At 40.1% G+C, this 23538-nt stretch overlaps 1 protein-coding gene across 1 annotated transcript; it reads right to left on the bottom strand.

Annotated features, from left to right (window-relative positions):
* Positions 1 to 12774: 12774 nt before the first annotated feature.
* Positions 12775 to 21418, bottom strand: LOC593946 (retrovirus-related Pol polyprotein from transposon opus). Its single transcript, XM_030976159.1, has 6 exons — positions 17725 to 21418; positions 17084 to 17089; positions 16028 to 16167; positions 14709 to 14861; positions 13385 to 13561; positions 12775 to 12855 (listed from the first exon to the last, which is right to left on the bottom strand). Exons 1-6 carry the CDS (start codon positions 21416 to 21418, stop codon positions 12775 to 12777), a joined length of 4251 nt encoding a protein of 1416 aa, XP_030832019.1.
* Between the last annotated feature and the right edge of the window lie 2120 nt (positions 21419 to 23538).

Genomic DNA, 23538 nt, shown 5'->3' with positions numbered 1-23538 from the left:
GGGGTCCAGGGCCTGAGCCCCTGGAAGCACAGGGTTTTTAAGCATTAAATAACGGTCAGATAAGCATATTTAGATACCTTATTTGTGACACTGGCAGGTCACTAATTGGCGGGGAGTCCAAGGGGCAGAGCCCCCGGAAGCTCAGGGGTTTTAGGTATTTAATTACAGTTAGATGAGCATCCAGGAGCCCGCTTTAAGGCCATTGATGTGGTCCAGGGTGCAGAGCCCCCTGAAGCTCAGAGGTTATTTTTAGATATTTAACTACGGTCAGATGAGCATCCAGGGGCCCACCTTAGGGCCCTTGGTGGGGTCCAGGGGGCAGAGCCCCTGGAAGCTCGGGGCTTTTAGGCAGGCGCGGATCCACAGGCCGATCGATTCTCCCGGCCGCCCCCCCCCCCCCTAGTCCCCAAAACGGTAAAAATATAGGATAGTAATGTAAATCTTACCTTATTCAAAGAAAAAAACAAAAGCGGCCCCATTGACCCCCCGCCCTGACCCCCTCCCCCTAATTTAATATATATATTTTTTTAATTTTGCCCCCCCCCAAAAAAAAATAATGGTCCCCCTCTAAATGCACACCCCCTCCCCCCGCTTATTCACCAGCCGGCTGAGTCGGCACAACATTTTTCCTTTAAAAACTGGACCACCCCAAAAAATATATATTACATGTATATGTGTGCGCTCAACCGCCCCCGCTTATTCACCGGCCGTCTGAGTCGGCGCAAGACTTGCCCCCCCCCCCCTTCTTGCTGCCGGCTGGATCCGCCCCTGGTTTTAGGCTTTTAATTACGGTCAGATGAGCATATTTTGATACTTCATTTGTGACATTGGCAGGTCACTTATTTTTTCTCTCTCTCTTTCTTTCTTTTCTCTGTAACATACTTATTCAAAAAGTGAGGGGGGCTCGAGCCCCCGAGCCCAGCCGTTCTGCAGGCCCTGACACGAAGGCTTCTAAATAAGCATATTTTTCGTCTGACTGTAAATTTGGGAATTTCTAATTTTCAAACAAACGCATAAAACGGTATGACCCCCCCCCCCCCCATCAGTACCCAAGCATTCGGGGGCTTATGTCTTCTCACCCCTTTAAAAAAAAAAAAAACACGCTTTCCCATCCTTTCACAACATTCCCAAAATATGCGCGTACTGCTATTATAAAAACCTCCATTGACAATATAGGTGGCATGCGGAATGTTTAGGAAATTTAATTCCTGTTAACTTTCCTTTTCTTTGAATGGAATTTTCAATGTGATTTAATTCAGGTTTTTATTATTGTTATGTTCCTTTGGGTCAAGAATACAAACCATCTTTACTCCTTTACTATTTTTTTTTTTTTTTTTTTTTTTTGGGGGGGGGGGGTAAATGCGTTTTGCCCCCCCCCACACTCTTTTGGTTGGGGGCTAGTGCCCTCTACCCCCTCCCCCTAATTCCGGCGCATGTGGGCTGTCTAACACGGGCGATGGAGCATCTTTTAAATTAGGGGCGGGGGGGGGGGGGACAACAAAAAATGATACTTTCTAGAAAAAAGGGGGCACCTACAAAGGGAAACATCTAACCAGAATATACAATTTTAGACTTGATAATATACTCCTACATATTGATTACATTATCAGGGATGATTTCAATATTTGTTTTTCTCTTTATATTGTTTAAGATCATACTTTCCAGTTGGGTGTGATGGTCTGAATATTTATTTGCGAGTGAGCGAAGCCAGCGATTTTTGAGGTCGCAGTGCAAACAATTATATCTTAGAAAGAGGGAAGAAAACAATCCAGAATGGGTTTTTATTTTAGCACAATCTAATCATGAAGGCCTCAAACGCTCCTTAGCAAGAAACATAATTATATCAACTTTAAACGCGAGCAAGCGTAGCTAGCAAGCTTTGGGTGAAATAAAAATAAATATTTGCTTTAGTCGCTTTAAATTAGGAGCACATTTTTTATGAAAGAAAAAGTGGGCACTTATCCAAAGGGAAAAGGACACTTATTAGAAAAGAAAAGAAGCAAGTGTGAAAGTAAAAAATTATCAGATGTGAAAATTGGGCACTTATGAGAACGGAAAGGGGTGCATATCTCAAAAGAAAAACGGCATTTGTTAGAAGGAAATGGCACTTATCGGAAAGGATAAGGGGTTACGTGTCAAAATAAAAGGGGCACTTGTCAAAGAGTATAAGGGACACCTCTCAGATTTCAAAAGAGGCAATTAAAAGAGGTAAAGGAACGCTTATCAGAGGTGGTAAGGGACAATTCTCGTACCTGAAAGGGACACTCATTACAAATGAAAATGGGTATTTGTCGAATGGAAAGGGGCACCTATAAGATTTTGATAGAAGCCTTTATCAGAGATATGAGAAGGGCAAGGCAGGGGTTCTTATAAAAAAAAAAGTGCATTTATCAGAAGGAAAAAGGGCACTTATTAGACAGAAAAGGGGGCATGTTACAAAATAAAAGTGACACTTATTAGGAAAGAAAAGGTGCACTCATCATAGATGAAAAGGGGCACTTATCAGAAGGGGAATGGGCACTTATTACATAGGAAAAGAGCACTTGTTAAAGTAAAAAGGGACACCTCTCAGATTTGAATAGGGACAATTGTCATTGTTGAAGGGGCAATTATAAGAATGTGGACGGGCACCTATTAGAATTAAAAGGGGCAATTTTCCTTTTTAAAAAGGGGCACTTTAGGGGTAGTTGAAAAAGTTGGGGGGGGGGGACACCCCGAGTCAGTTGCCTCTGCTGCGTAATACAAGTTTCCAGGACTAAGATAATGTGTCTACCGTCAATATTCAAGTGACTACTTCATGTCATGAAACCTAAAATGAATAGATGAACAAAAATACACTTTCGACTTCAAGCGTCCCCATTATTGTGATCATTATGCCATAAAACTATTTTGAGATCAGTTAACTTTTACTTTGAAATCTCGCTGAGATGTTTAATGAATCAAGCTTTTCATGATAAATAGGCTAATTGCATCATCTCCTGCAATAAAAAAAAAATGAAATCAAATCAAACATTAACAATTTAACACAAAGAAAGAACCATAGCAGAACAACTTTAAAAAACTAACATTGAAACTGTGTAATCTCATGTGATATACTGGGTGTGGATGATGAACTATTTTGCTTTGCTATGAACAAAGATGTTTTGTTCCCATATTGATGGTCTTACGACACAAGAGAACTTTGCACTTGGAATCTGTGTCTCTAAGGATGGTTTGAATGTATTGCTCTGAGACATTCGGTTGGCGAGAGAGAGGGGTAGGGAGAGAGAGTGGGAGGGAGAGAGAGAGAGGGAGGGAGAGAGAGGGGAGTGAGAGAGAGAGAAAGGGGGGAGGAGGGGGGGGGGGGGAGAGAGCAAGCGGGTAGCCAGGATTTCATTTTAAGGGGGGGGGGTGGTACTGAGCACGCAAAGCGTGCGAATCACTTACAGAGCGCGCTCCTTAGTGAGTGCAGGGAGGGGGAGTTTCCCCGCTCCCGCGCGAAAGCTTTGACGTTTCATCAAATTATTAGAGAAAGAAGACGATTCGTTCGACCGTCCTCGACTCTTAATCCTTGTTTAGATCAGGTTCCCCTTCCTCCGCGCGTAGCGCGGAAGCTCTGACGTTTCATTAGATTATTAAAGAAAGAAGACGATTCGTTCTACCATTCTCGATCGACTCTTAATCCTTGTCTGAATTCAGTTCCCCCCGCGCCCCCGCCTCCCGCGCGAAAGCTTTGACGTTACATTAAATTATTAGAAAAAGAAGACGATTCGTTTTACCGTTCTCGACTCTAAATCCTTGTCTGAATTCAGTTTCCCCGCTCCCGCGCGAAGCTTTGACGTTTCATAAATTATTAGAGAAAGAAGACGATTGGTTGTACCGTTCTCGACTTTTAATCCTTATCCGAATTCAACCCCCCCCCCCTCCCGCGCGAAAGCTTTGACGTTTCATTAAATCATTAGAGAAAGAAGACGATTCGTTGTACCGTTCTCGACTCTTTTATTCCTACGTATATAATATTGTGAAAAGTGAGTGGCGTGGGCCGTGTTATTTTTCACACGGCACAAATCACTCCAAAGGAGTTGCTATATTATTTGATGAACACCTAGACATAGATGTCACTAGTATAGAGCAGAGTGATGATGGAAGAAAGTTGTTACTAAAAGTTAAAATGGAAACCTTTTTATTGACAATGGTAAACATATATGCGCCAACTAAGAAAAAGCAAAGAGAACGGTTTTTTAGAAATCTGAATACTTTCGTATCAAATTCTTGTGAAAAGTATGAAAAATCTAAATTAGTAATGGCAGGAGACTGGAATTGTGTACTGAATGTCAAGAAAGACACTTCACATGTTCAGGGAACAAACCGTTCCTATTACAAGAAACCGCTAAATTTTAGTAGATTGTTAAAGAAATACGAATTGTGTGATATCTGGAGGAAAATGAATGTTAATACTATTCAGTTTACCTGGAGAAATAAATATCTAAAACTTGCTTCAAGATTAGATTATTGGCTGGTCGAGTTTTTTAGTTTTTTAGGGAGAGTTGTAAATACAGATATCAGACCATCAATAAGAGCTGATCACAACGCAATTTCTTTAAAAATCAAAACAAAAAACTGTTCAAAAGGGTCCAGGTTACTGGAAGCTGAACAGTCGTGTTCTGTCTGATGACTGTTATCATAAAAATATTTGTGATGTTATTAGTTCAATGAATTCTCAAAATATGAGTCCCCTACAGAAATGGGAACTTTTGAAAATAATGATACGTGAATTTACACAAAAATATTGTAAACATAAAGCTGCAGATCAAAAAAATAGAAAAGGGTTTTTAGAAATGAAGCTTAATGTATTACAAAAATGTATTGATAACCAAAGTGGAAATAATGATAATGAAAACGAATATAGGGTCATAAAAGAAGAGCTGGAAAATATATATAAAGTAGAATCTAAAGGAGCTGGTATCAGAGCTAAGGCAAGATGGATGGAAGAGGGAGAAAGAAGTACTAAATACTTTCTAAGCTTAGAAAAGAGAAATACTAGCAGAAAAAACATAAATCAGCTGAAGACAGGAAACGGGAAAAGAATTATTGAAAAACAAGACGAAATATTGAAAGAAACCGTTGATTTTTATAGTAAGTTGTATACTAAAGAAGATATTGATGTTAAAAATGCAGAAGATTATATTTTTTCTCAAAATATTTCATCTCTCTCTGACGATGAAAATAAAATATGTGAAGGTTTATTAACACACAGGGAATGTAAACAAGCTGTATTCGCAATGAAGAAAAACAAAACTCCAGGCTCTGACGGAATAACCGCGGAATTCTATCAGGTGTTCTGGAATGAGATCTGTGATATTTTAGTTGCCGCTCTTAACGAGTGTTATGCTAATGAGAAAATGTCGGATACTCAAAGGAAAGGAATAATTACTTTGATATACAAGAAAGGGGATCACCGAGAGCTGAAGAATTGGAGACCGATCACATTGCTGAATAGTGATTATAAAATAATTGCAACAGTGCTTGCAAAACGTTTTCAAAAAGTAATTGGTAAAATTATTCATGAAAACCAGTCGGGTTACATAAGAGGTCGTCTGGCGGCTTGTAATGTAAGACTTACTAAAGATATCATTGAATACATGACAAGGAACGGTAAAAACGGTGCTCTTATGATGGTAGATTTTTCTAAAGCTTTTGATGTAATTGATGTAACTTTTATAAAAAAATGCCTGAGTAAATTTAATTTTGGACCTGTTTTCCAGAAGTGGGTAACAATTTTATACACAAATATTTCAAGTTCTGTAATTGTAAATGGTTGGTTATCTGAAACTTTTAGTGTTCTGAGAGGAATACGCCAAGGGTGTCCCCTCTCGGCCTTATTGTTTGTAATGGCCGCAGAATTAATGGCAAATAAAGTGAGAGAAAATAAGGAAATCAAAGGTCTAGATATTGATGATAAAGGTATTGATCTGAAATTGCTGCAATATGCAGATGACACCTTATTTTATGCATCTGATATAAATTCTTTTGAAAATATTTTAATCGAATTAGAGGTTTTTGGCATAGTTGCAGGACCGAAGTTAAATAGAGAAAAGACTGTCTTGATTTGGATTGGAACAGCCTGTCAACGATGGTCGTTATCTTGTTTTGGCTTACATTGGACAGATGAGCCAGTAAAATACTTAGGACATTATATCGCACCTGATCTGCAGTGTGCTTTAAAGATAGATTGGGAAAATAAATTAGAAAAAATGCAAAAACTGTTAGATAACTGGAGAAAAAGAAACCTGACTTTGTTTGGAAGACTGACTATTATCAAATCACTTGCAATTAGTCAAGTTATCCATTTAATGATTGTTGATACAATACCGTCTACTTTTTTGATAAAACTTAATAGCCTGATATTTAAATTTCTTTGGAAAAGTAAAATTGAAAAGGTAAAACGATGTATTGTTACTGAGGATTATTGTGAAGGAGGAATACGAATGATTGATGTTAAAAAGCAGATGTTTAGTTTTAGGCTGAAGTGGCTTGGGATGCTTTTAGATAATACAACAGGAAATTGGAAAGACATGTGTAAACATTGGTTTGACTGTTTAGGAGGGTTGCATCTACTGCTCAATTGCAATTATACTGATTATACTTTAAATCTCTTAAAACTTAGAAATGTCCCATATTTTTACATAGAAATATTACATGCATGGTACCTCATAAACAAATACACATCAGCTGAATGTCAGACACAGAAACATGTCGACGAAAATATTTTATGGTATAATCAAGATATTGTTTTTGAAAAGAAAATGTTATTTTATGAAGACTGGTATAAGAGTGGTATTATATACTTAAATGATATCTTTAAAAATGGTACTTTTGTTTCAGTAAATGAATTATTTATCCGCCTTAAAACTAGGAGAAGTAAACAATTTTTGATTTTTGACTATACAAAGTTACAAAAATCAATTCCAAAAATTTGGATAAATGATAAGCATAGGGTACCTTTGGTTTTCAAAGACCATAATTTCTCTATCCCCCATTTTGTATTTGGAAAATCAGTTAAGCCTGTTAGTCTTTTGAGTAGTAAACAGTGGTATAATATGATTAGTTTTGAACAAATTAAAATAAATAAATGTTGTTTGTATTGGGAAGATGTCTTGCAGAAGGACGTTAAATGGTCCTCTGTTTTTAATAGGAATTTGATTGGGATAAAAGATTTTCGTCTACGTGAATTTAATTTCAAGCTTTTATATAATATGTTATCAGTTCGTAACAATCTGTTCAAGTGGGGTCTCTCATACGATGACCTTTGTTTAAAATGCAAAAAGACTGAAGATGTGCTTCATGCTTTCATTTCATGTAAGGCAAATGAAACCTTCTTTGCATATTTAAAGGACTTATTTTCACGTGCTTTCAATCTTAGAATAGAGATAGATATTGTTTTATTACTCAAAATGAATTCGCAAACCGAAATCGATTTGATAATGACTATTGCTTTTTGGTCGATTTATAAAATGATTATTTTTCGTAATAAGTAAGGGTATGATAATAGAGATTTGAGTTTGATTTACTTATTTAAGAGAGAAATGACTAACAGAATAGAGATAAACGAACATTTGAAAGTACAAAATATGAAATTTCCTGCGAATTTGCTTAGTTATATTTGAATAAATAACTTGTGTATTATTGATGTTCCATTGATTTGCTGAATTGTAAGCAAAATTATGTTATTGTTTGAATATTGAATAAACACCTCTAAGAGGCAAAGAGAGAAAAAAAAAAACAAACATTGAAACTGTGGAATTTCATGTGATATACTGGGTGTGGATGATGAACTATTTTGCTTTTGCTATGAACAAAGATGTTTTGTTCCCATATTGATGGTCTTACGACACAAGAGAACTTTGCACTTGGAATCTGTGTCTCTAAGGATGGTTTGAATGTATTGCTCTGAGGCATTCGGTTGGCGAGAGAGAGGGGGAGGGAGAGAGAGTGGGAGGGAGAGAGAGAGGGAGAGAGAGAGAGGGGAGTGAGAGAGAGAGCAAGGGGGAGGGAGTGAGGGGGGGGGGAGCAAGCGGGTAGCCAGGATTTCATTTTAAGGGGGGAGGGGTGGTACTGAGCACGCAAAGCGTGCGAATCACTTACAGAGCGCGCTCCTTAGTGAGTGCAGGGAGGGGGAGTTTCCCCGCTCCCGCGCGAAAGCTTTGACGTTTCATCAAATTATTAGAGAAAGAAGACGATTCGTTCGACCGTCCTCGACTCTTAATCCTTGTTTAGATCAGGTTCCCCTTCCTCCGCGCGTAGCGCGGAAGCTCTGACGTTTCATTAGATTATTAAAGAAAGAAGACGATTCGTTCTACCATTCTCGATCGACTCTTAATCCTTGTCTGAATTCAGTTCCCCCCGCGCCCCCGCCTCCCGCGCGAAAGCTTTGACGTTACATTAAATTATTAGAAAAAGAAGACGATTCGTTTTACCGTTCTCGACTCTAAATCCTTGTCTGAATTCAGTTTCCCCGCTCCCGCGCGAAGCTTTGACGTTTCATAAATTATTACAGAAGAAGACGATTGGTTGTACCGTTCTCGACTTTTAATCCTTATCCGAATTCAGCCCCCCCCCCTCCCGCGCGAAAGCTTTGACATTTCATTAAATTATTAGAGAAAGAAGACGATTCGTTGTACCGTTCTCGACTCTTAATCCTTTTATTCCTACGTCCTCTTCCGTTCTCCTTTTTTGTTGGGGGGGGGCGGCCCCACCGCCCCCATGGCTACGCGCCTGAGAGAGGGGGGAGGGAGAGAGAGGGGGAGTGAGAGGGGGAGGGTGTGAGAGGGGGAGGGAGAGGGAGTGAGAGGGGAGGGAGAGAGAGGGGGAGGGAGAGAGAGAGGGGAGAGAGAGAGGGGGAGGGAGTTAGAGGGGGAGGGAGAGAGAGGGGGAGGGAGACAGGGGGAAGGAGAGAGAGGGGAGGGAGAGAGAGGGGGAGGAGGAAGAGAGAGGGGGAGGAGAGAGGGGAGAGGGGAGAGAGGGGGAGGGAGAGAGAGAGAGAGAGGGGAGAGGGGAGGGAGAGAGAGGGGAGAGAGGGGAGAGAGGGGGAGGGAGAGGGGGAGTGAGAGGGGGAGGGAGAGAGAGAGGGGGAGAGGAGGAGGGAGAGAGAGGGGGAGAGAGGGGAGAGAGAGGGGGAGGGAGAGGGGAGTGAGAGGGGGAGGGAGATAGGGGAGAGAGAGAGGGGGAGAGAGAGGAGGGAGAGAGACAGAGGGGGGGGGGGGGGGCAGAGAGACACACACGTACACACCTACAGGCTCACATAAGATTGAAATTAAGATAGAGAAAGCAAGATGGACAGGGAAGTAAAAAAAAAAGGTGCAGGATCTGAGAAGGAGAGGGATAGTGGGGAAGATAAAAGCATGGAGGAGGGAAAACATACACAAAAGACAAGAAAGAAAGATACGGAAGTATTTGTTTTCTTCCTATTGTAGATATATTGAAAAATAGTTGAAAATTGAGACACAAATGACAATGACAGATGTATGATATGTCCTATTAATGATATACGTCTAACTACATAAGGCCAACAAAAAGAAAGATAGTGTATTGCCCTTTAGGTGCCAAAAAAAGGGTCGGTTGGTCGAAAATCTTTTTTTTTTTAAGCCGACGTAGATTTCAAGATTTTTGGGTCGGTCGCAAAGGGCAATACAACATCTTTTTTTATAGGCCTAATGGGGAAAATATCAGATATTTATTGTGAAATAAAAAGGGTAGATATCGACTTATAATATCTTTTTTTGTACAACATTATGAAAAATAAACCACAATACATTACCGGTACGTCTTTTCTTGTGAATGGTGGAAAAATCAAGTTGCCTTAAATTCTAATAAAATAAATCCTTTAAAATGTTCATTGCCTGATCCAGGGGGCACTTTTTTTCTTGTCAGATATTTGTTCATTTGTGCACACCTTCCCCTTGGGGCATCGATACTGGATCTGCCAGTGTGGTATGCAACCAGTTTCCACATCCACTCATACTGTTAGATTTAGACACTATATAAAGTACATCCAAACAACAAAATGGTTCAAACATTCATTCCTTTAATTCCTTTTCATGGGCTCTCATAATGTGCTCATTTCTAAAGCTTACACATATTTCCTTTTGAATGATGAATGATTAAATAATTAAATAAATGAGATAGTACAAGTAACTGCTCCTGTTGATCCGTATCCTTTCTTATATTCAGTCAGATTTCATTCAAACTTGCTCCGTTCTGCTTCTCTGATTTTTCTGCATTCTTTTATAATTTTTTGCTATTAGGGTTAGCTTTCCCTTTAAATCTCGTACATTGTTATGTGACTTTGTATTTTAAAAAAGGATTTAGGGGGTCACAGCTAATAATTTCTCCCTAAAATAATTAATCAGTAAACTTTTATCAGTGAAAAACATTATTCTGAATGGATAATAAATGCTCAATTCCAATTAAAAAAAAATACTTGCATATGGATTCTCTTAAAGGGATAGTCAAGTTCTGTTTTCAGACCGCAAATGCCTTCAAATTGCATGGCTATTGCTCTTATTCTTATCTATGACATTTCTAGTGCCCTTTTAGAACCTAAAATTGCTATAAAGGTAATTTTAGACCCCAAAATGTGTGAAAGTTAGCCAATACGATCATACCAATTCAGCTCCACTTTCAAAAAAATATGGTGACCGTTACTTAATTATTTAATTAAAAATAACAATACATGGGCCGGCTGGTTGTGCGTAATATAACCAACACAAAAATGCCAACAAAAAAGCCAACCTCGGCATTGGCTAAAATACGACGTAAAAGGCGCTATTTCGTGTTTTTTTTTTCAATAGCTTTTTCAAATTATCTAATATTTGTGGTGGTACACAAGTATTAGAAATCGTCATATTTATGGATATTTCAGCCGTCTCTGAACCGATTTTGATCAAACAAAGATGATTTTGTCATTTAAATTGTATGTTCTTTCAAATTTGACACTCAGTTTTTAATTATCTCACAAAACAAATTATTTTGAGTGGTGCCCTCTGCAACAGAACTTAACTATCCCTTTAAACTCCATGCTGTAATGTAATGCGTCGGTGGTTCAAAGTTCAGAGTCAAAATAAAGACAACACAGGCTCAGAAATAAAGTTGAAGTCCAATTTATTATTCATAATGTCGCTACAAACTCAGCCGAAGTTCCTGTAATTAAGAGGAAGATTATCTATCTGATTACATCTGTAAATCTAATGCAGAAATTCAAGTCCAGGGGTTGTTTACCTGTTCCTGGCATACTATGTCAAACTATTAACCATCCAAATGATCAGGTTAACACAACTCCTCTATTGCTATAGCGCCCCTTTCAGGTCAATGTTTTGCCCAAATCAGTGTACCACTACAGTAATAGATGACTGCAACTTCTTACATGATCTGCCAGATTTATATCACATTGACAGTTACATTCAACACAACTTTGGTCCTTGCATGAAGGGTGTGTGGACAGTTCATTCATTCTAATCATTTGCCAACATGCCGGGGATGTGCAATTCAGAATTGTCTTTTCAAGCTAGTCAACACTTTGGTTGCTTTATTCGCCTCTATGCACGGTTGATCATTTGCCTCATGGTTAGCTCCATGACAACCCTTTTAACACTGATATAAATTAATCTTTCACTGGGAACGAGTAGATAACCTTGAAGGCTTTGGTTTATTTATCCCATGAGGCACATGGAGATTACCTGGTATGTGTTTTGCTTACTATGAGTTAAACTCTGTGTCACTGAAACCAATCATCATCCTGCCACCATCTTTTAAGCCGGCATCAACCTCAGCAAACAGGGGCTAGGGAAAACATGATTCTCTTCTCAGGAGCTCGTTTGGATTTAAACTTGCAAAAAAATGATTCCTCAAGAGTAATTTACACATTCCCACCTTACCTCCAAAGCTTATTTAGAACTTTTCAGGAAAATTTGATATACAATCTCTTGTTTTTCTCTTATACATCTTGTTTGAAGCAGTTGCCCTTGTTCAGAATAACTGTCCTTAGCAGACAGAGCACTACCAGAGCTAGATGATTCTCCATTAAACAAAAAAGCAAAGAAACTTCTAGAGCTGGAAGGTACTACGTTCTGCACCATATAGGGTTAACGTCAGGTGACCTACGGGCAAATGGTTATGCAAAAGCTCCTTATGACATAGTTATATACAGTCTCTCATTTACTGCTAGAACCACAATTAACCATACACAGTCTTCTAGCTGGCCTTCCTTCTGCAACCTTGAACAGACTTCAATCAGTACAGCATGCAGCAGCACATTTGCTTACTGGGCTGAGGAAGCATGATCACATCTCTCCTGTCCTGGCTGAGCTACACTGGCTTCCTGTCAAGAGCAGAATTGAATTCAAGGTCCTGCTGCTCACATGTAAGGCAATTCATGGTCAGACCCCAGGATATGTGTCATCTTTAATCGAGCGGCATCATCTTCGCCCTGGACTTCGCTCATCTGGCCTTACTCTCCAGGGATATGGAGACCGGGCATTTTCCTCTATTGCTCCTTGCCTGTGGAATTCCCTCCCATCATCTATTTGCGAAATTGACAACTGGACCACTTCAAAGCTTCACTCAAAACTCACATCTTCCTTCAGACATTTAAATGCTAATTTTATTTGAGGAGCTCACGCCTTTGAATGTTTTTTTAAACAGATATTTGGCGCCATACAAATGCTGTTCCTCCTCATTATCAGCAGCAGCATATTCCTGTGAATCTAATTCCACTCAGTTTGTATTATCTTAGATTCGTCATCTCTTTGGAGCAGTCTTGTGAGTGAGAAAGCTCTTGATGTGTTTGGCATGAGAGGCACCTACAACAGCTGACAGCTCCTGGAAATAAAGAATAGGCATACAGAAAGGAATTAATATACAATTTCAAGAAAAAGAGAGAGAGAAGGGGGAGATAGAGAGGGAGAGAGAGAGAGAGAGGGAAGGGCAGAGGGGGAAAAGAGAAAAGAGTTTGGACAAAGATGATATGGCATTGATAAGTTGAAAAGGTTGGGGGTGGCATTGTGGGCTGATGTAGGGTCAATTTGAGGTGAGGTGGATAGAATAAGAGGGATATATAAAGGGGGAGGGGGCCATATTAGGAATACTATGAAGGACATTGCTACATAAGAAAAAAAAAATATTAGAGGGGAAAACAGAGAATAAAGCAGTATTAAGTCTGCTCATGTACACGACTATCTCACATCATAGAAAAAATAGAAGCTACACAGTACTAGCGCTGTTCCGATTTTGAGTTTTTCTGAGCCAATTTACCAACACATGTTTGAGACTTGATTGACATACAAAACATATAATCAAACAAAATGAATTGGTTAAGTTAACTGAGCCAAGACGCACATAGGCATAATACCTCTTGCGATGCCTGACTGATGTTTTTGATGCTACCAAACTTCTGAAGCAGGGCCTTGACTCTGACAGAGCCTAGCTTCGGGATGAGTTGCACGGTTGCTAAGAGACTAGTGTCCAATGATGGAGGTCTTCTTTTCAGACGGAACGGGTTAGCATGAGGCTTCTGCTCCTCCAAAACCTACCATTCAAAGAAAGAAACAATCAATACTGGAATTTTTCAGTTTACAATAATTAAAAGCTATCAGACATCTATGGGTGTTGTGTTTCAGTAGTTTAAAGCCCCCACTGCACTAATTTAGCTACTTGCTCCCCCTATATAGAAAACAACGCCTAAGCGGTGCCCATTGTTCCCCCATGATCCTCTTCTTCTTATGTTAATTGAGAGCTGATTTAATGAGATAACCACCTGCCAGTGACCTTGCAGGGAGGTTTAATCCCTCCTGGCCAAACCAATGCAGATAGGCTTTAAACACTTGACTGGATATTTCAAGGTCATGGGTTCAAGTTCCGGAGCGGAACTAGTGTCCTTTGTCAAGACATTAATCTACATTTGCTACTCTCCACCCAGGTGCTAAATGGGTTGCTAATAGGAAATACCTGGTAATACCTTGAATGCTGTGGGCAGAGAAATCATTAGTCTAGCTCGAGCTAGAGTAATATTGGAGCTGCTAAAGTATTTATTTATTTCTGATATATTTATACAGGGTGGCACATATTTCCAATTTAGTGGTCTACCATGAGGCCCTGTTTGGTAATAATAAAACACGTAACACCAGCAAAAATAAAATAGATAATTACACAAGCATATAAACAGGTATAATACAAATTAATTGGTGTCCTCATGAAATAACTGATCATTCATTGTGGATATGAACACTATCAGATGTATCTATTATTATTTTTATCACTATTATTACACGCACACCATCATATAAATGTTAATCATATAATCATGTCGATTATGCTCATAAAACTGCACTATTCAAACAGCCTTCAAAAGATATAACAACAAAAAAGTTTAGATTCATATGTCAGGCCCTCAGAAATATACAGTTTCCCATTTGTATGTGAGAAATATTCTCTTTTAGAAACTCCAAAAATTTCTCTTGCAGATTTATCAAGGTGAATAGAAACTCAGTTCATATTGTCCTATCAGAAAATTTTAATACGTGAGATATTCTTCAAGAAGTGAATCAGCCTTTACAGAAGACATTTAATTATCATAAGTAAATCTGGAAGGCTGAAAAACTAAATCTGAATGAAGACTGTGTAGGAAGTCAAAAATGTATCACATAATGAATTTAAGACTGGTTATCAGTTCTCACCATTTGGGCCAACAAACCTGCTGCTTCTGTCTGGGATGAGATGGGAAGAAGCACCATTCCAAGTTCTAGCACAACAAACTTCTGGAGGTCCAAGAAATACTGTTCAGTCATAGGGGTCTTCTCAGCAATGACCACACCTTTCAGTTTGCCCACCTGATACATGGAAATACAAGGTGGTTGAAGAATTGCATCAGTCCTTAGGGTTCTTAAAGGCCGGCTGTACTGGTTTGGCCGGGAGTGATTAGACCACACAGCGTGGTCAATGACAGGTGGCTATCTCATCAACTCAGCTCTCAATTAACATAAGAAAAAGAGGATCATGGGGGACCAATGGTCACCGATTAGGCTTGTTTTCTATATAGAGGGAGCAAGTAGCTATAAGTAGGACAGTGGGGCTTTAAACTTCTTGGCACAGTATGACATTATCTGGCATTCTTTGTCAGTGCCTATACCCCCTCCCCTGAAAGTTTTGGTCGGTGGACTTGTTCCTTGTAATGCAACTGTATATTGAATTAAGAAGGCATGCTGGCTCAGTGGTAATAATTATATTTGCTTATATAGCGCCTAACACTTACTTTTATCAGAAGTCTCTAAACACTCTACACTACTGCAGCATAATTACCCTGGTTTTAGCAGTGCAGCTGTTACGTGCGCTGCGTTTCAAGGAATAAATTCCTACCACGTACCCATTTATTTCACCTGGGTGGAGTGTGGCAAATGTAGATCAATGTCTTGCCAAAGGACATTAGTGCGGCGGCGGGACTCGAACCGCGGACCTTGTGATCGACAGTCCGGCAACGTATCCACTCGACCACAACACCTGTTAGAGCTATGGTCTATTATCTAGGAAGTCCCATGCTTCAAACCAAGTCGATGTCTTTGAGCCCCCTAGCAATGCATTCATCCCCAGTCTCTTGGAAAATAATCAAAGCCTTATGTTCCACGATCGCCAAAATACAGCACAAATTTGCTCTCATAAAATCAGATAAAATTAAATCGTTAATTAGCATTTTACCCTAAATTACCTTAAAATCCACCTTACCCCAGATTAAGAACTAATATTTTTATCTGTTCCTCAGACATTCTCTGCATAGTTTCTATCTTGTCAACATTTTCTGTTTTGCAATGCCCTTTGTGACAGTACATTCCTTCTTTGAAAAAGCTACAGAACACTGAATTTGTGGAATGATGTAGAATAAAACAATCATCTCAATTTTCTTCCAATAACGGTAAAACAAGCCCCTTCAATAAATAACGGATATTTTTTGGGTAGCCTTAAAAAGATTTTATTGCCAAACAGAAACTTTTCTGCTTCATACCTTCCTCAACTTTGCAAGCCTCCTTCTGTATCCCACTCCTGCCACCAGGTCAGTCTCCGAGACATAGACCACAGCGACCTCGCTTGATGGGTAGAAGTCAGACACTCCGAGGTCACCTTCAAAGATCACTTTCACTTGACCTGAGTGATGGAAGGCAGATTTCAGATGTTATGACTCAAAATTACAAATTCATTTATAAAATTTGAGGCCTAAACAAACAAAAAATGTTGTATTGCCCTTTTAATAGGTTGGTCGGTCGGAAATCCCCTCTTTGGCCAGATATTTTCCAGCTTTAAATGCTTTAATACTTATCTTTTGATTCATTTAACATTTTTTTCTTTAATATTTAACAAAAAATTATTTATTCATCATTCAAAAGGAAATATATTTGTAAAAGCTTTAGAGATGAGCACATTATGAGAGCACATTAAAAGGAATTGGAGGAATGAATGTTTGAACCATTTTGTTGTTTGGATGTCCTTTATATAGTGTCTAAATCAAACAGTATGGGTGGATGTGGAAACTGGTTGCATACCACACTGGCAGATCCAGTACCAATGCCCCAAGGGGAAGGTGTGCACAAATGAACAAATATCTGACAAGAAAAAAATTTGGGTGTACACCAATAATACATGTATGACATATACATCTGTCATTGTCATTTATGTCTCAATTTTCAACTATTTTTCAATATATTTACAATAGGAAGAAAACAAATACTTCCCTATCTTTCTTTCTTGTCTTTTGCTTGTCTTATGTTTTCCCTCCTCTGTGCTTTTATCTTCCCCACTATCCCTCTCCCTCTCAGAACTGTTGTGGTACTATATGAACAACATCAATAGTTCATTGATGTGCGTAATGAGGCCGCGATTGGCGGAAGGATACATGAATAAAGCACTTTCAAGATGGCCACTTATACGTGAACCTTGTCTACAGTGATCTCTTATTTATCCGTTCATCTGATCTTTCAACAAGAGGAAACATTCCAAACATATTCTTCTTTTCTTTTTCTTTTTTGAGAAGCACAGTACTAAAAACTGTTCAACTAAAACTTACAAGTACCTTTCAACAAGAAAAACAAATTTTAGAATGGTAAAATAGTGTCCTCCACTATAACAGGCATATTTTTGTCGCTGAATCGACATACTTGTATAATGTAATTCAACTTTTTATAATTTACATAACTTTTGCTGGAATAAACTAAAGTGATTCCATATTGCTTTCTGGCAAACAGTTATAAACAACATTTTCCTGTGAAAAAACGTTTTTCATCCCATTTCAATTAGGACTTAGCAATACGACAAATCAGCGTAACAAAACTATAATACCTGGTCATTTGTGTGGAGAGAAGAAATATCATGCACGAGCACGACATACAATTGTTAAATTCGGTTCTGTATACAGAAGAGATTTTCTGTTGAAAGATAGCCAATATTAAGCGTGGCAGTTATATAAAACATTTTGGTTATATACATGTATACTGATTAAGAAATTGAATCGCCTGATGTCAAATATGAGGTTTTACTATCATCAATGTAATTCTACCGGGTATGCTAAATCATTAAACAAATAAAGTATAGTTGTTGTTTATCAATCTATTAATCGATGAAGTTTTTATTCTTGATAACGAGATGGGGGATTAACCTTGCGACCATATCGTGTGACATAGGCAAAAGAATCAGAACGAGGGATTGAACCATCGAAATCCTGTGTTCCTGCGGGTGTTGTGCAGTTGTCACCATCCTCTCTTGGAAGATGCTCTGTCCCTGGTGTGGGTGCTGTTGCCGTCTCTATTTGTATCGGCATCTCTCGCAGATGGGACCTGTTTCTCCTTAACACCCTGCCATTTGGTGTTGTCACTTCATATGATCTTGGTTCTGGGCAAACTCTTGAAACCTCAGCCGGCAGCCATGTATTGTCGTCTGGATGCAAAGTTCTGACTTTCTGGCCGACCTTCAGGAGGGACAGTACCCGACCGGCATGTCTGTCATGGTCGGTCTTCATCACATCCCGCCTTCGCTGGAGCTGGTCGTGGACATCGCTCATCTGTCTGTCATGATCATGGCGACCTGGAAGGGTTGTCTTCATTTGCCTCCCGAACATCATTTCGGCAGGAGATGGCAGGTCCGATTGAGGCGTTGCTCGAAGGTGGAGAAGTGCCTTTTGGACATCTTGTCCTGTCTGTTTGCACTTCTTAATCATCGACTTTATGGTGCGTACCATCCGCTCAGCTAGGCCATTGGAGCGCGGATATCTCGGCGATGAGGTGGTGTGCTTGATGTTCCATGACTCACACATGTCTTTGAAAGCTTTTCCAATGAACTGGGGTCCGTTATCAGATATAACTTCGGAGGGCACTCCCAGGAGGCTGAAGGTTTCTTTCATTACGGTAGCAACTGAAGCACTTGTGGTGCTGTGCATTTTCCTGATCACAGGGAACTTGGAATGATAGTCAGTAATGAGTAAGTATTCAGTTCCATCAAGAAAAAACAGGTCTGTGGCTACCTTTGTCCATGGCGTCATTGGAACTTCGTGCGGTTGTAGTGGTTCCCTTTGTTGCCGATCCTGGTTCTCCTGGCAAGCAGGGCAAGTCTTGACAAGGTTTTCAATATCCTTATTGATGCCTGGCCAGTATACCGTGTCCCTTGCTAGTCTACGAGTTCTCTCTATACCCATATGACTCGTGTGTAGCTGCTCCAGGATGTCTGATTGCAGCGTTGAAGGTATCAACACCTGTCTTCCTTTGAAGATAATGCCGTTGGCGACACCCAGTTCCTCTCGGTATGACCAGTGAATCCTTGAGCTGCTTGGAACCTGCTTAATCACGTCTGGCCATCCATCGTGAATAATTCTACTCAGCTGCTTCAAGTTTGGATCGCTTGCTGTCTCTCTCTGCAGCTGTGTCTGCTTCATAGGTGTGAAGCTTGCCAGATCATTGTCATGATTCTGTTCTAATTCCATGACTTCATCTACATGGAGCTCAACGATGACGTCTCCTCTCTTTCTGGGGTTTGGCAACCTACTGAGTGTGTCTGGTAATGTCATCTGACTTCCGGGCTTGTATAGGATATCACAATCATAGCCCTGTATTTTGACGAGAAGCCTCTGTAATCTTGGAGGCGCACTCCCCAGGGGCTTTCTACAGATCGTTTCGAGTGGTTTGTGGTCAGTGTAGACTGTGAACTGGTTACCAAACAGATATGAATGGAAACGTGTGATCCCAAAAACAAGTGCCAATGTCTCTCGCTCGATGTTTGAGTAGTTTGATTGTGCATCTGACAAACTCTTTGAGGCGAATGCGACTGGTCTTTCATTCTGAAGGAGGCAGGCTCCAAGTCCTTTGAGCGATGCATCTACCTCTAGTACTGTTGGGACACTGGGGTTATAGTACCGTAGACACTTTCCTTCTGAAATTTCTGATTTCAATCGTTGAAAGCATTCCTCATGGTCCTCCTGCCAGGTAAAGGGAACATCTTTCCTCAGAAGATCACGCAGTATTGCTGACTTTTCAGCATAGTTTGAGATGTATGGTGATAAATAGGTCATCATCCCTAACACTCGCTGGAGATCGTCCTTGTTCTGTGGTGAAGGCATTTCTCTGACATCCTCCAACTTGCTAGGATCTGGTTGTATGCCTTTGTCTGTGTACAGTGAACCAAAGAAATTGATGCTTCTCGCCTTGATCACACACTTTGTACTGTTGAACACCAGACCTTCTTTTTGTGCAACTCCCATCAGTCTCCAGAGATTATCATCATGCTCCTGTTCAGTCTTGCCAAATACAGCTATGTCGTCAGCTATACCTTCACAGCCTGGCGCCTGTGCAAGGATTGTGTCCATCCTTTGTTGAAAGATGTCTTGACTCACCGAAAGTCCAAATGGAAGTCTGCGAAAGCAATACCTTCCAAATGGTGATCTGAATGTAGTAAGCTCCTGCGATTCTTCGTCCAGGTGGACTGACCAATATCCTGCCTTTGCGTCCAATTTCGAGAAGTACTTGGCCTGTGAGAATGCAGGATTGAGCTCCTCTAGAGTTGGAATCTTGTGAGGGCATCTTTTCAGGTTTTGATTGAGCCTTTTGGGGTCAAGGCAGACTCGCAATGACCCATCCTTCTTCAGGGCTGTGGTGAGGGAACTGCACCAATCTGTGTGATGAGTAACTTTCCTAATGATGCCGTTACTTTCCATCTGATCCAGCTCTTTCTTGAGCTTGTCCCTCAGGTGGATGCTGCATTTTCGAGGCGCATCAATTGATGGAGTTGCATCCTTCTTCAAGTGCAACGTTGCCTTGCCACTGAAGTTCCCAATCTGGTCAAACTGGTCTGGGTAAGCCGCCTGTAGGTCTTTAGCTGACCTGATGGGAGGAAGATCATTTGGACTGTCCAGGCCCATCTGTTGTTCTACTGTGTGAATCGTAACAATCCCTAGCTTTCTGGAAGTAGGAAGTCCGACAATGACTGGTCCCTTTACGTCCGCAACATACCATGTTTGGTCTACGACCCAAGGCGACCCTTCATACATCATCGACATCATCAAGGTGCCTAAGCAGCGTAAAGGCGTTTCTCCGTAGGCAGATAGTCGCGTAGTAGTGGGACGGATAACATCTTTCCATCGAGCCCTGTACATGTCCTTCAGTGTCCGCAGTGGCAGAACATTACCGCTGGCTCCTGTGTCAACCTTTGCATTGAGGCGATGATGACCCCTCAGGTCTGGACATATGATGTTGATACTCGCATATGCTTCGGTCTCCTCCGAGTCAATAGAGTTTAGCGATATATGTATCATGTGGAATTCACGTTCCCCACTGTCCGGTTGGTTTGTGTCGTCCGGTCCAATTTCGTCAACCTTACGCTGGTTCCTGCTATGAAAGGATGTAGGCCTATACTGCCTGTTTCTGGGCTGTCTCTGCTGTGAGCTCCACCTGTCTTGTGATGGTGGACGTCTAGGAGGGATCTTCGGTTTGACCTGTTCTTTCGTCTTTCGACACATCTTCGCCCAGTGTCCTTTGACGCCACACGAATTGCACAGGTCCCCGAAGGCTGGACACCTCTTTGGAAGGTGTGAAAGACCACAGTTCCTGCATTTCTGCCTACTGTCGTGACTAACAGCATCAATGTTCCCACTTCCAATGGTGTGGAGCGTCTGCAGGCACTGTTTACCGACTTGAATGGCCTCATATTTGCGGCCTTCTTCAAGAAGCTTATCAATTGAGAACCCCTTTTCTTTGTCGAGTAGGTCTTTCTGAAATGACTCGAGTTGTGTAGACGAAATCACCAGCTCTATGAGTCTTTCACTCAATTCCCCCTCGGTGAATTTGCATTCCTTTGCCTTTCTCCGACATCTATTGACGTACTCGTCGATCGTTTCTCCAGACTTCTGCTTGTATCGCATTAATTCGAGACGATGAATCCTGAAGTTCACTTTGACATTCAGTTGGCCTGCAATTTTTACTTCCCTTTCCCTCTTAATTTCTATATTATGTGAGTCTGTAGGTGTGTGTGTCTCCGTCTCCCTCCCTCTCTCTCGCCCACTGAATCCCTCGGAGCAATACATTCAAACCATTCCTAGAGACACAGATTCCATGTGCAAAGTTCTCTTGTGTCGCAAGATCATCAATATGCTGGGAACAAAACAACTTTGTTCATAGCAAAGTAAAATAGTCCATCATCCATACCCAGTATGTCCCATGAGATTACACAGTTTTTATATTACTTTTTAAAGTTGTTCATCGTTGGGATTTTATTTGTATTACTGTAATGTTTGATTTGAATTTAATTTTTTTTTAAAGTCAGGGAATGATGCATTTAACCCATTTATTATGCAAAGCTTGGCTCTCTGAACATCTCGGCGGGATTTCACAGAAAAGGTCAACTGATCTCAAAATAGTTTTATAGCATTATAAGGATCACAGTAATGGGGAAGCCTGAAGTCAGAAGTAACTTTGTCTACATGATTCATTAAGGTTTCAAGACATGAATTATTCACTTAAAAGTGAAAAATTGATGGTAAACACAGTAGCTTAGTCTTGGAAAAGTTGGTATAATCCAGTGGCATATTGCAGGTCGAGTCAGTAAGAGGTGTGCTGTTGCCATGGAAGGGGTACCGCGCTCTCGCGTGAGAGAACAAGACCGAGTCAAATGGGGGGAGGGGGGGTTTACGTTGAAGCTGATCAAATTATTCATTTTATCTTACTTTTTTTCTCTTTGTTCTCTGTCTCTCTATATTCTTTTTGACAACTCGATTATTGCAATTTTTAATGAGAAAATCAACACGTCTGCAAATGTAACACATTTACCGGTATGTGAAATTATAAGATAAGGCATTTTCATTTTAATACGTCTCTGTTTTGTACACTTTTTTGTTATTGTATATATCTTTTATAAGCAATTGTTGGAATTTGTTATCTTTGAATAACAGGGACTGCCTCGACAGAACCGTAGGATTTGCAATTTTCCCAGTCATTTCTGGTATATTTGTAAAAAGGGTTTCCATTTTGTTTGTGTTCTCTCTTTTCTATATTTAATATAATCTGAATGTTATACTTTCATAAAATGTGTTTTTATGGATTTGAATTGAAATAAAACTTGAAACAATTATGTCCCCCACCCCCCCCCCCCCCACACCACCCCAATATTGGCAATTGTTTGAAATACAGTAATAACGTGCTTTCACTGGTAAATCTTGCTGATTGGATTTGGGTAACAGTAACTTGAGAACAATTTGTGACTAATTAATGAGGAGCTGGTATTTTTCTACTCAGATGAACTCTATAAAGGCACTTAACTAACTTAATCTCGAAACGTGGGTGATATGAGGATTGTCTCCTTATCCTCCAGAGAGTCCAGACAATACCTACATGGATAATGGCATTGAAGATCTTTATAAACGCTTAAATTGGCAACTGAGGATACCCGTGTTAGACTTGAGGTTATATTTAACACAAACCATAGACTGTTAATGTGGATTTACCTATTACACTCACAGTTTTTTACCTCTGGGGCTTTTCCAAGTTTCTGAAGCGAAGTCTTTTGCAGAAGATACGCACCATCTTTCTACTTTACACGAAAAGCGAGGAGTGGATGGAAGTTGACTGCCTGGAGATGCATGGTGGTAATTTGCTTCAATTGTTTATAGTACCAGTACCGTGTAAAGCCTCAAAATTAATGTTAATATATCTTGCCTTCAAAGAAATGACATTTCTGCCTCAGGATTATTTCACGTGAAAAAACCTTTTGACCTTGTGAAGGCTTGTAAAGAAATCATGTTTTGAGTACTTTCGTAGAACACTCTATCCGATCTACTTAGTGTAGGTTAATTATGTGATCCAACATTTAGTTCAAATGCCCTTATAAAACATGAGCAGTGATAGTACTTGACCTAGAAGTTAACAAAATTATGTAAATGGTCACTTGCTGATGTAAGGTGTTTATACTGCGCATGCCGATTAATAGCCTGGAGCGTCAATTATCCGAAGTGAAGAATCAGTGAGTGAAGCTGAATCATTCGTATTG

This window comes from Strongylocentrotus purpuratus, unplaced genomic scaffold (assembly GCF_000002235.5).
Source record: "Strongylocentrotus purpuratus isolate Spur 01 unplaced genomic scaffold, Spur_5.0 spur5_scaffold_8, whole genome shotgun sequence".
Lineage (NCBI taxonomy): Eukaryota > Metazoa > Echinodermata > Echinoidea > Camarodonta > Strongylocentrotidae > Strongylocentrotus > Strongylocentrotus purpuratus.
Note: the sequence above shows the minus strand (reverse complement) of the source record. Positions and strands in the feature narration are given on the sequence as shown.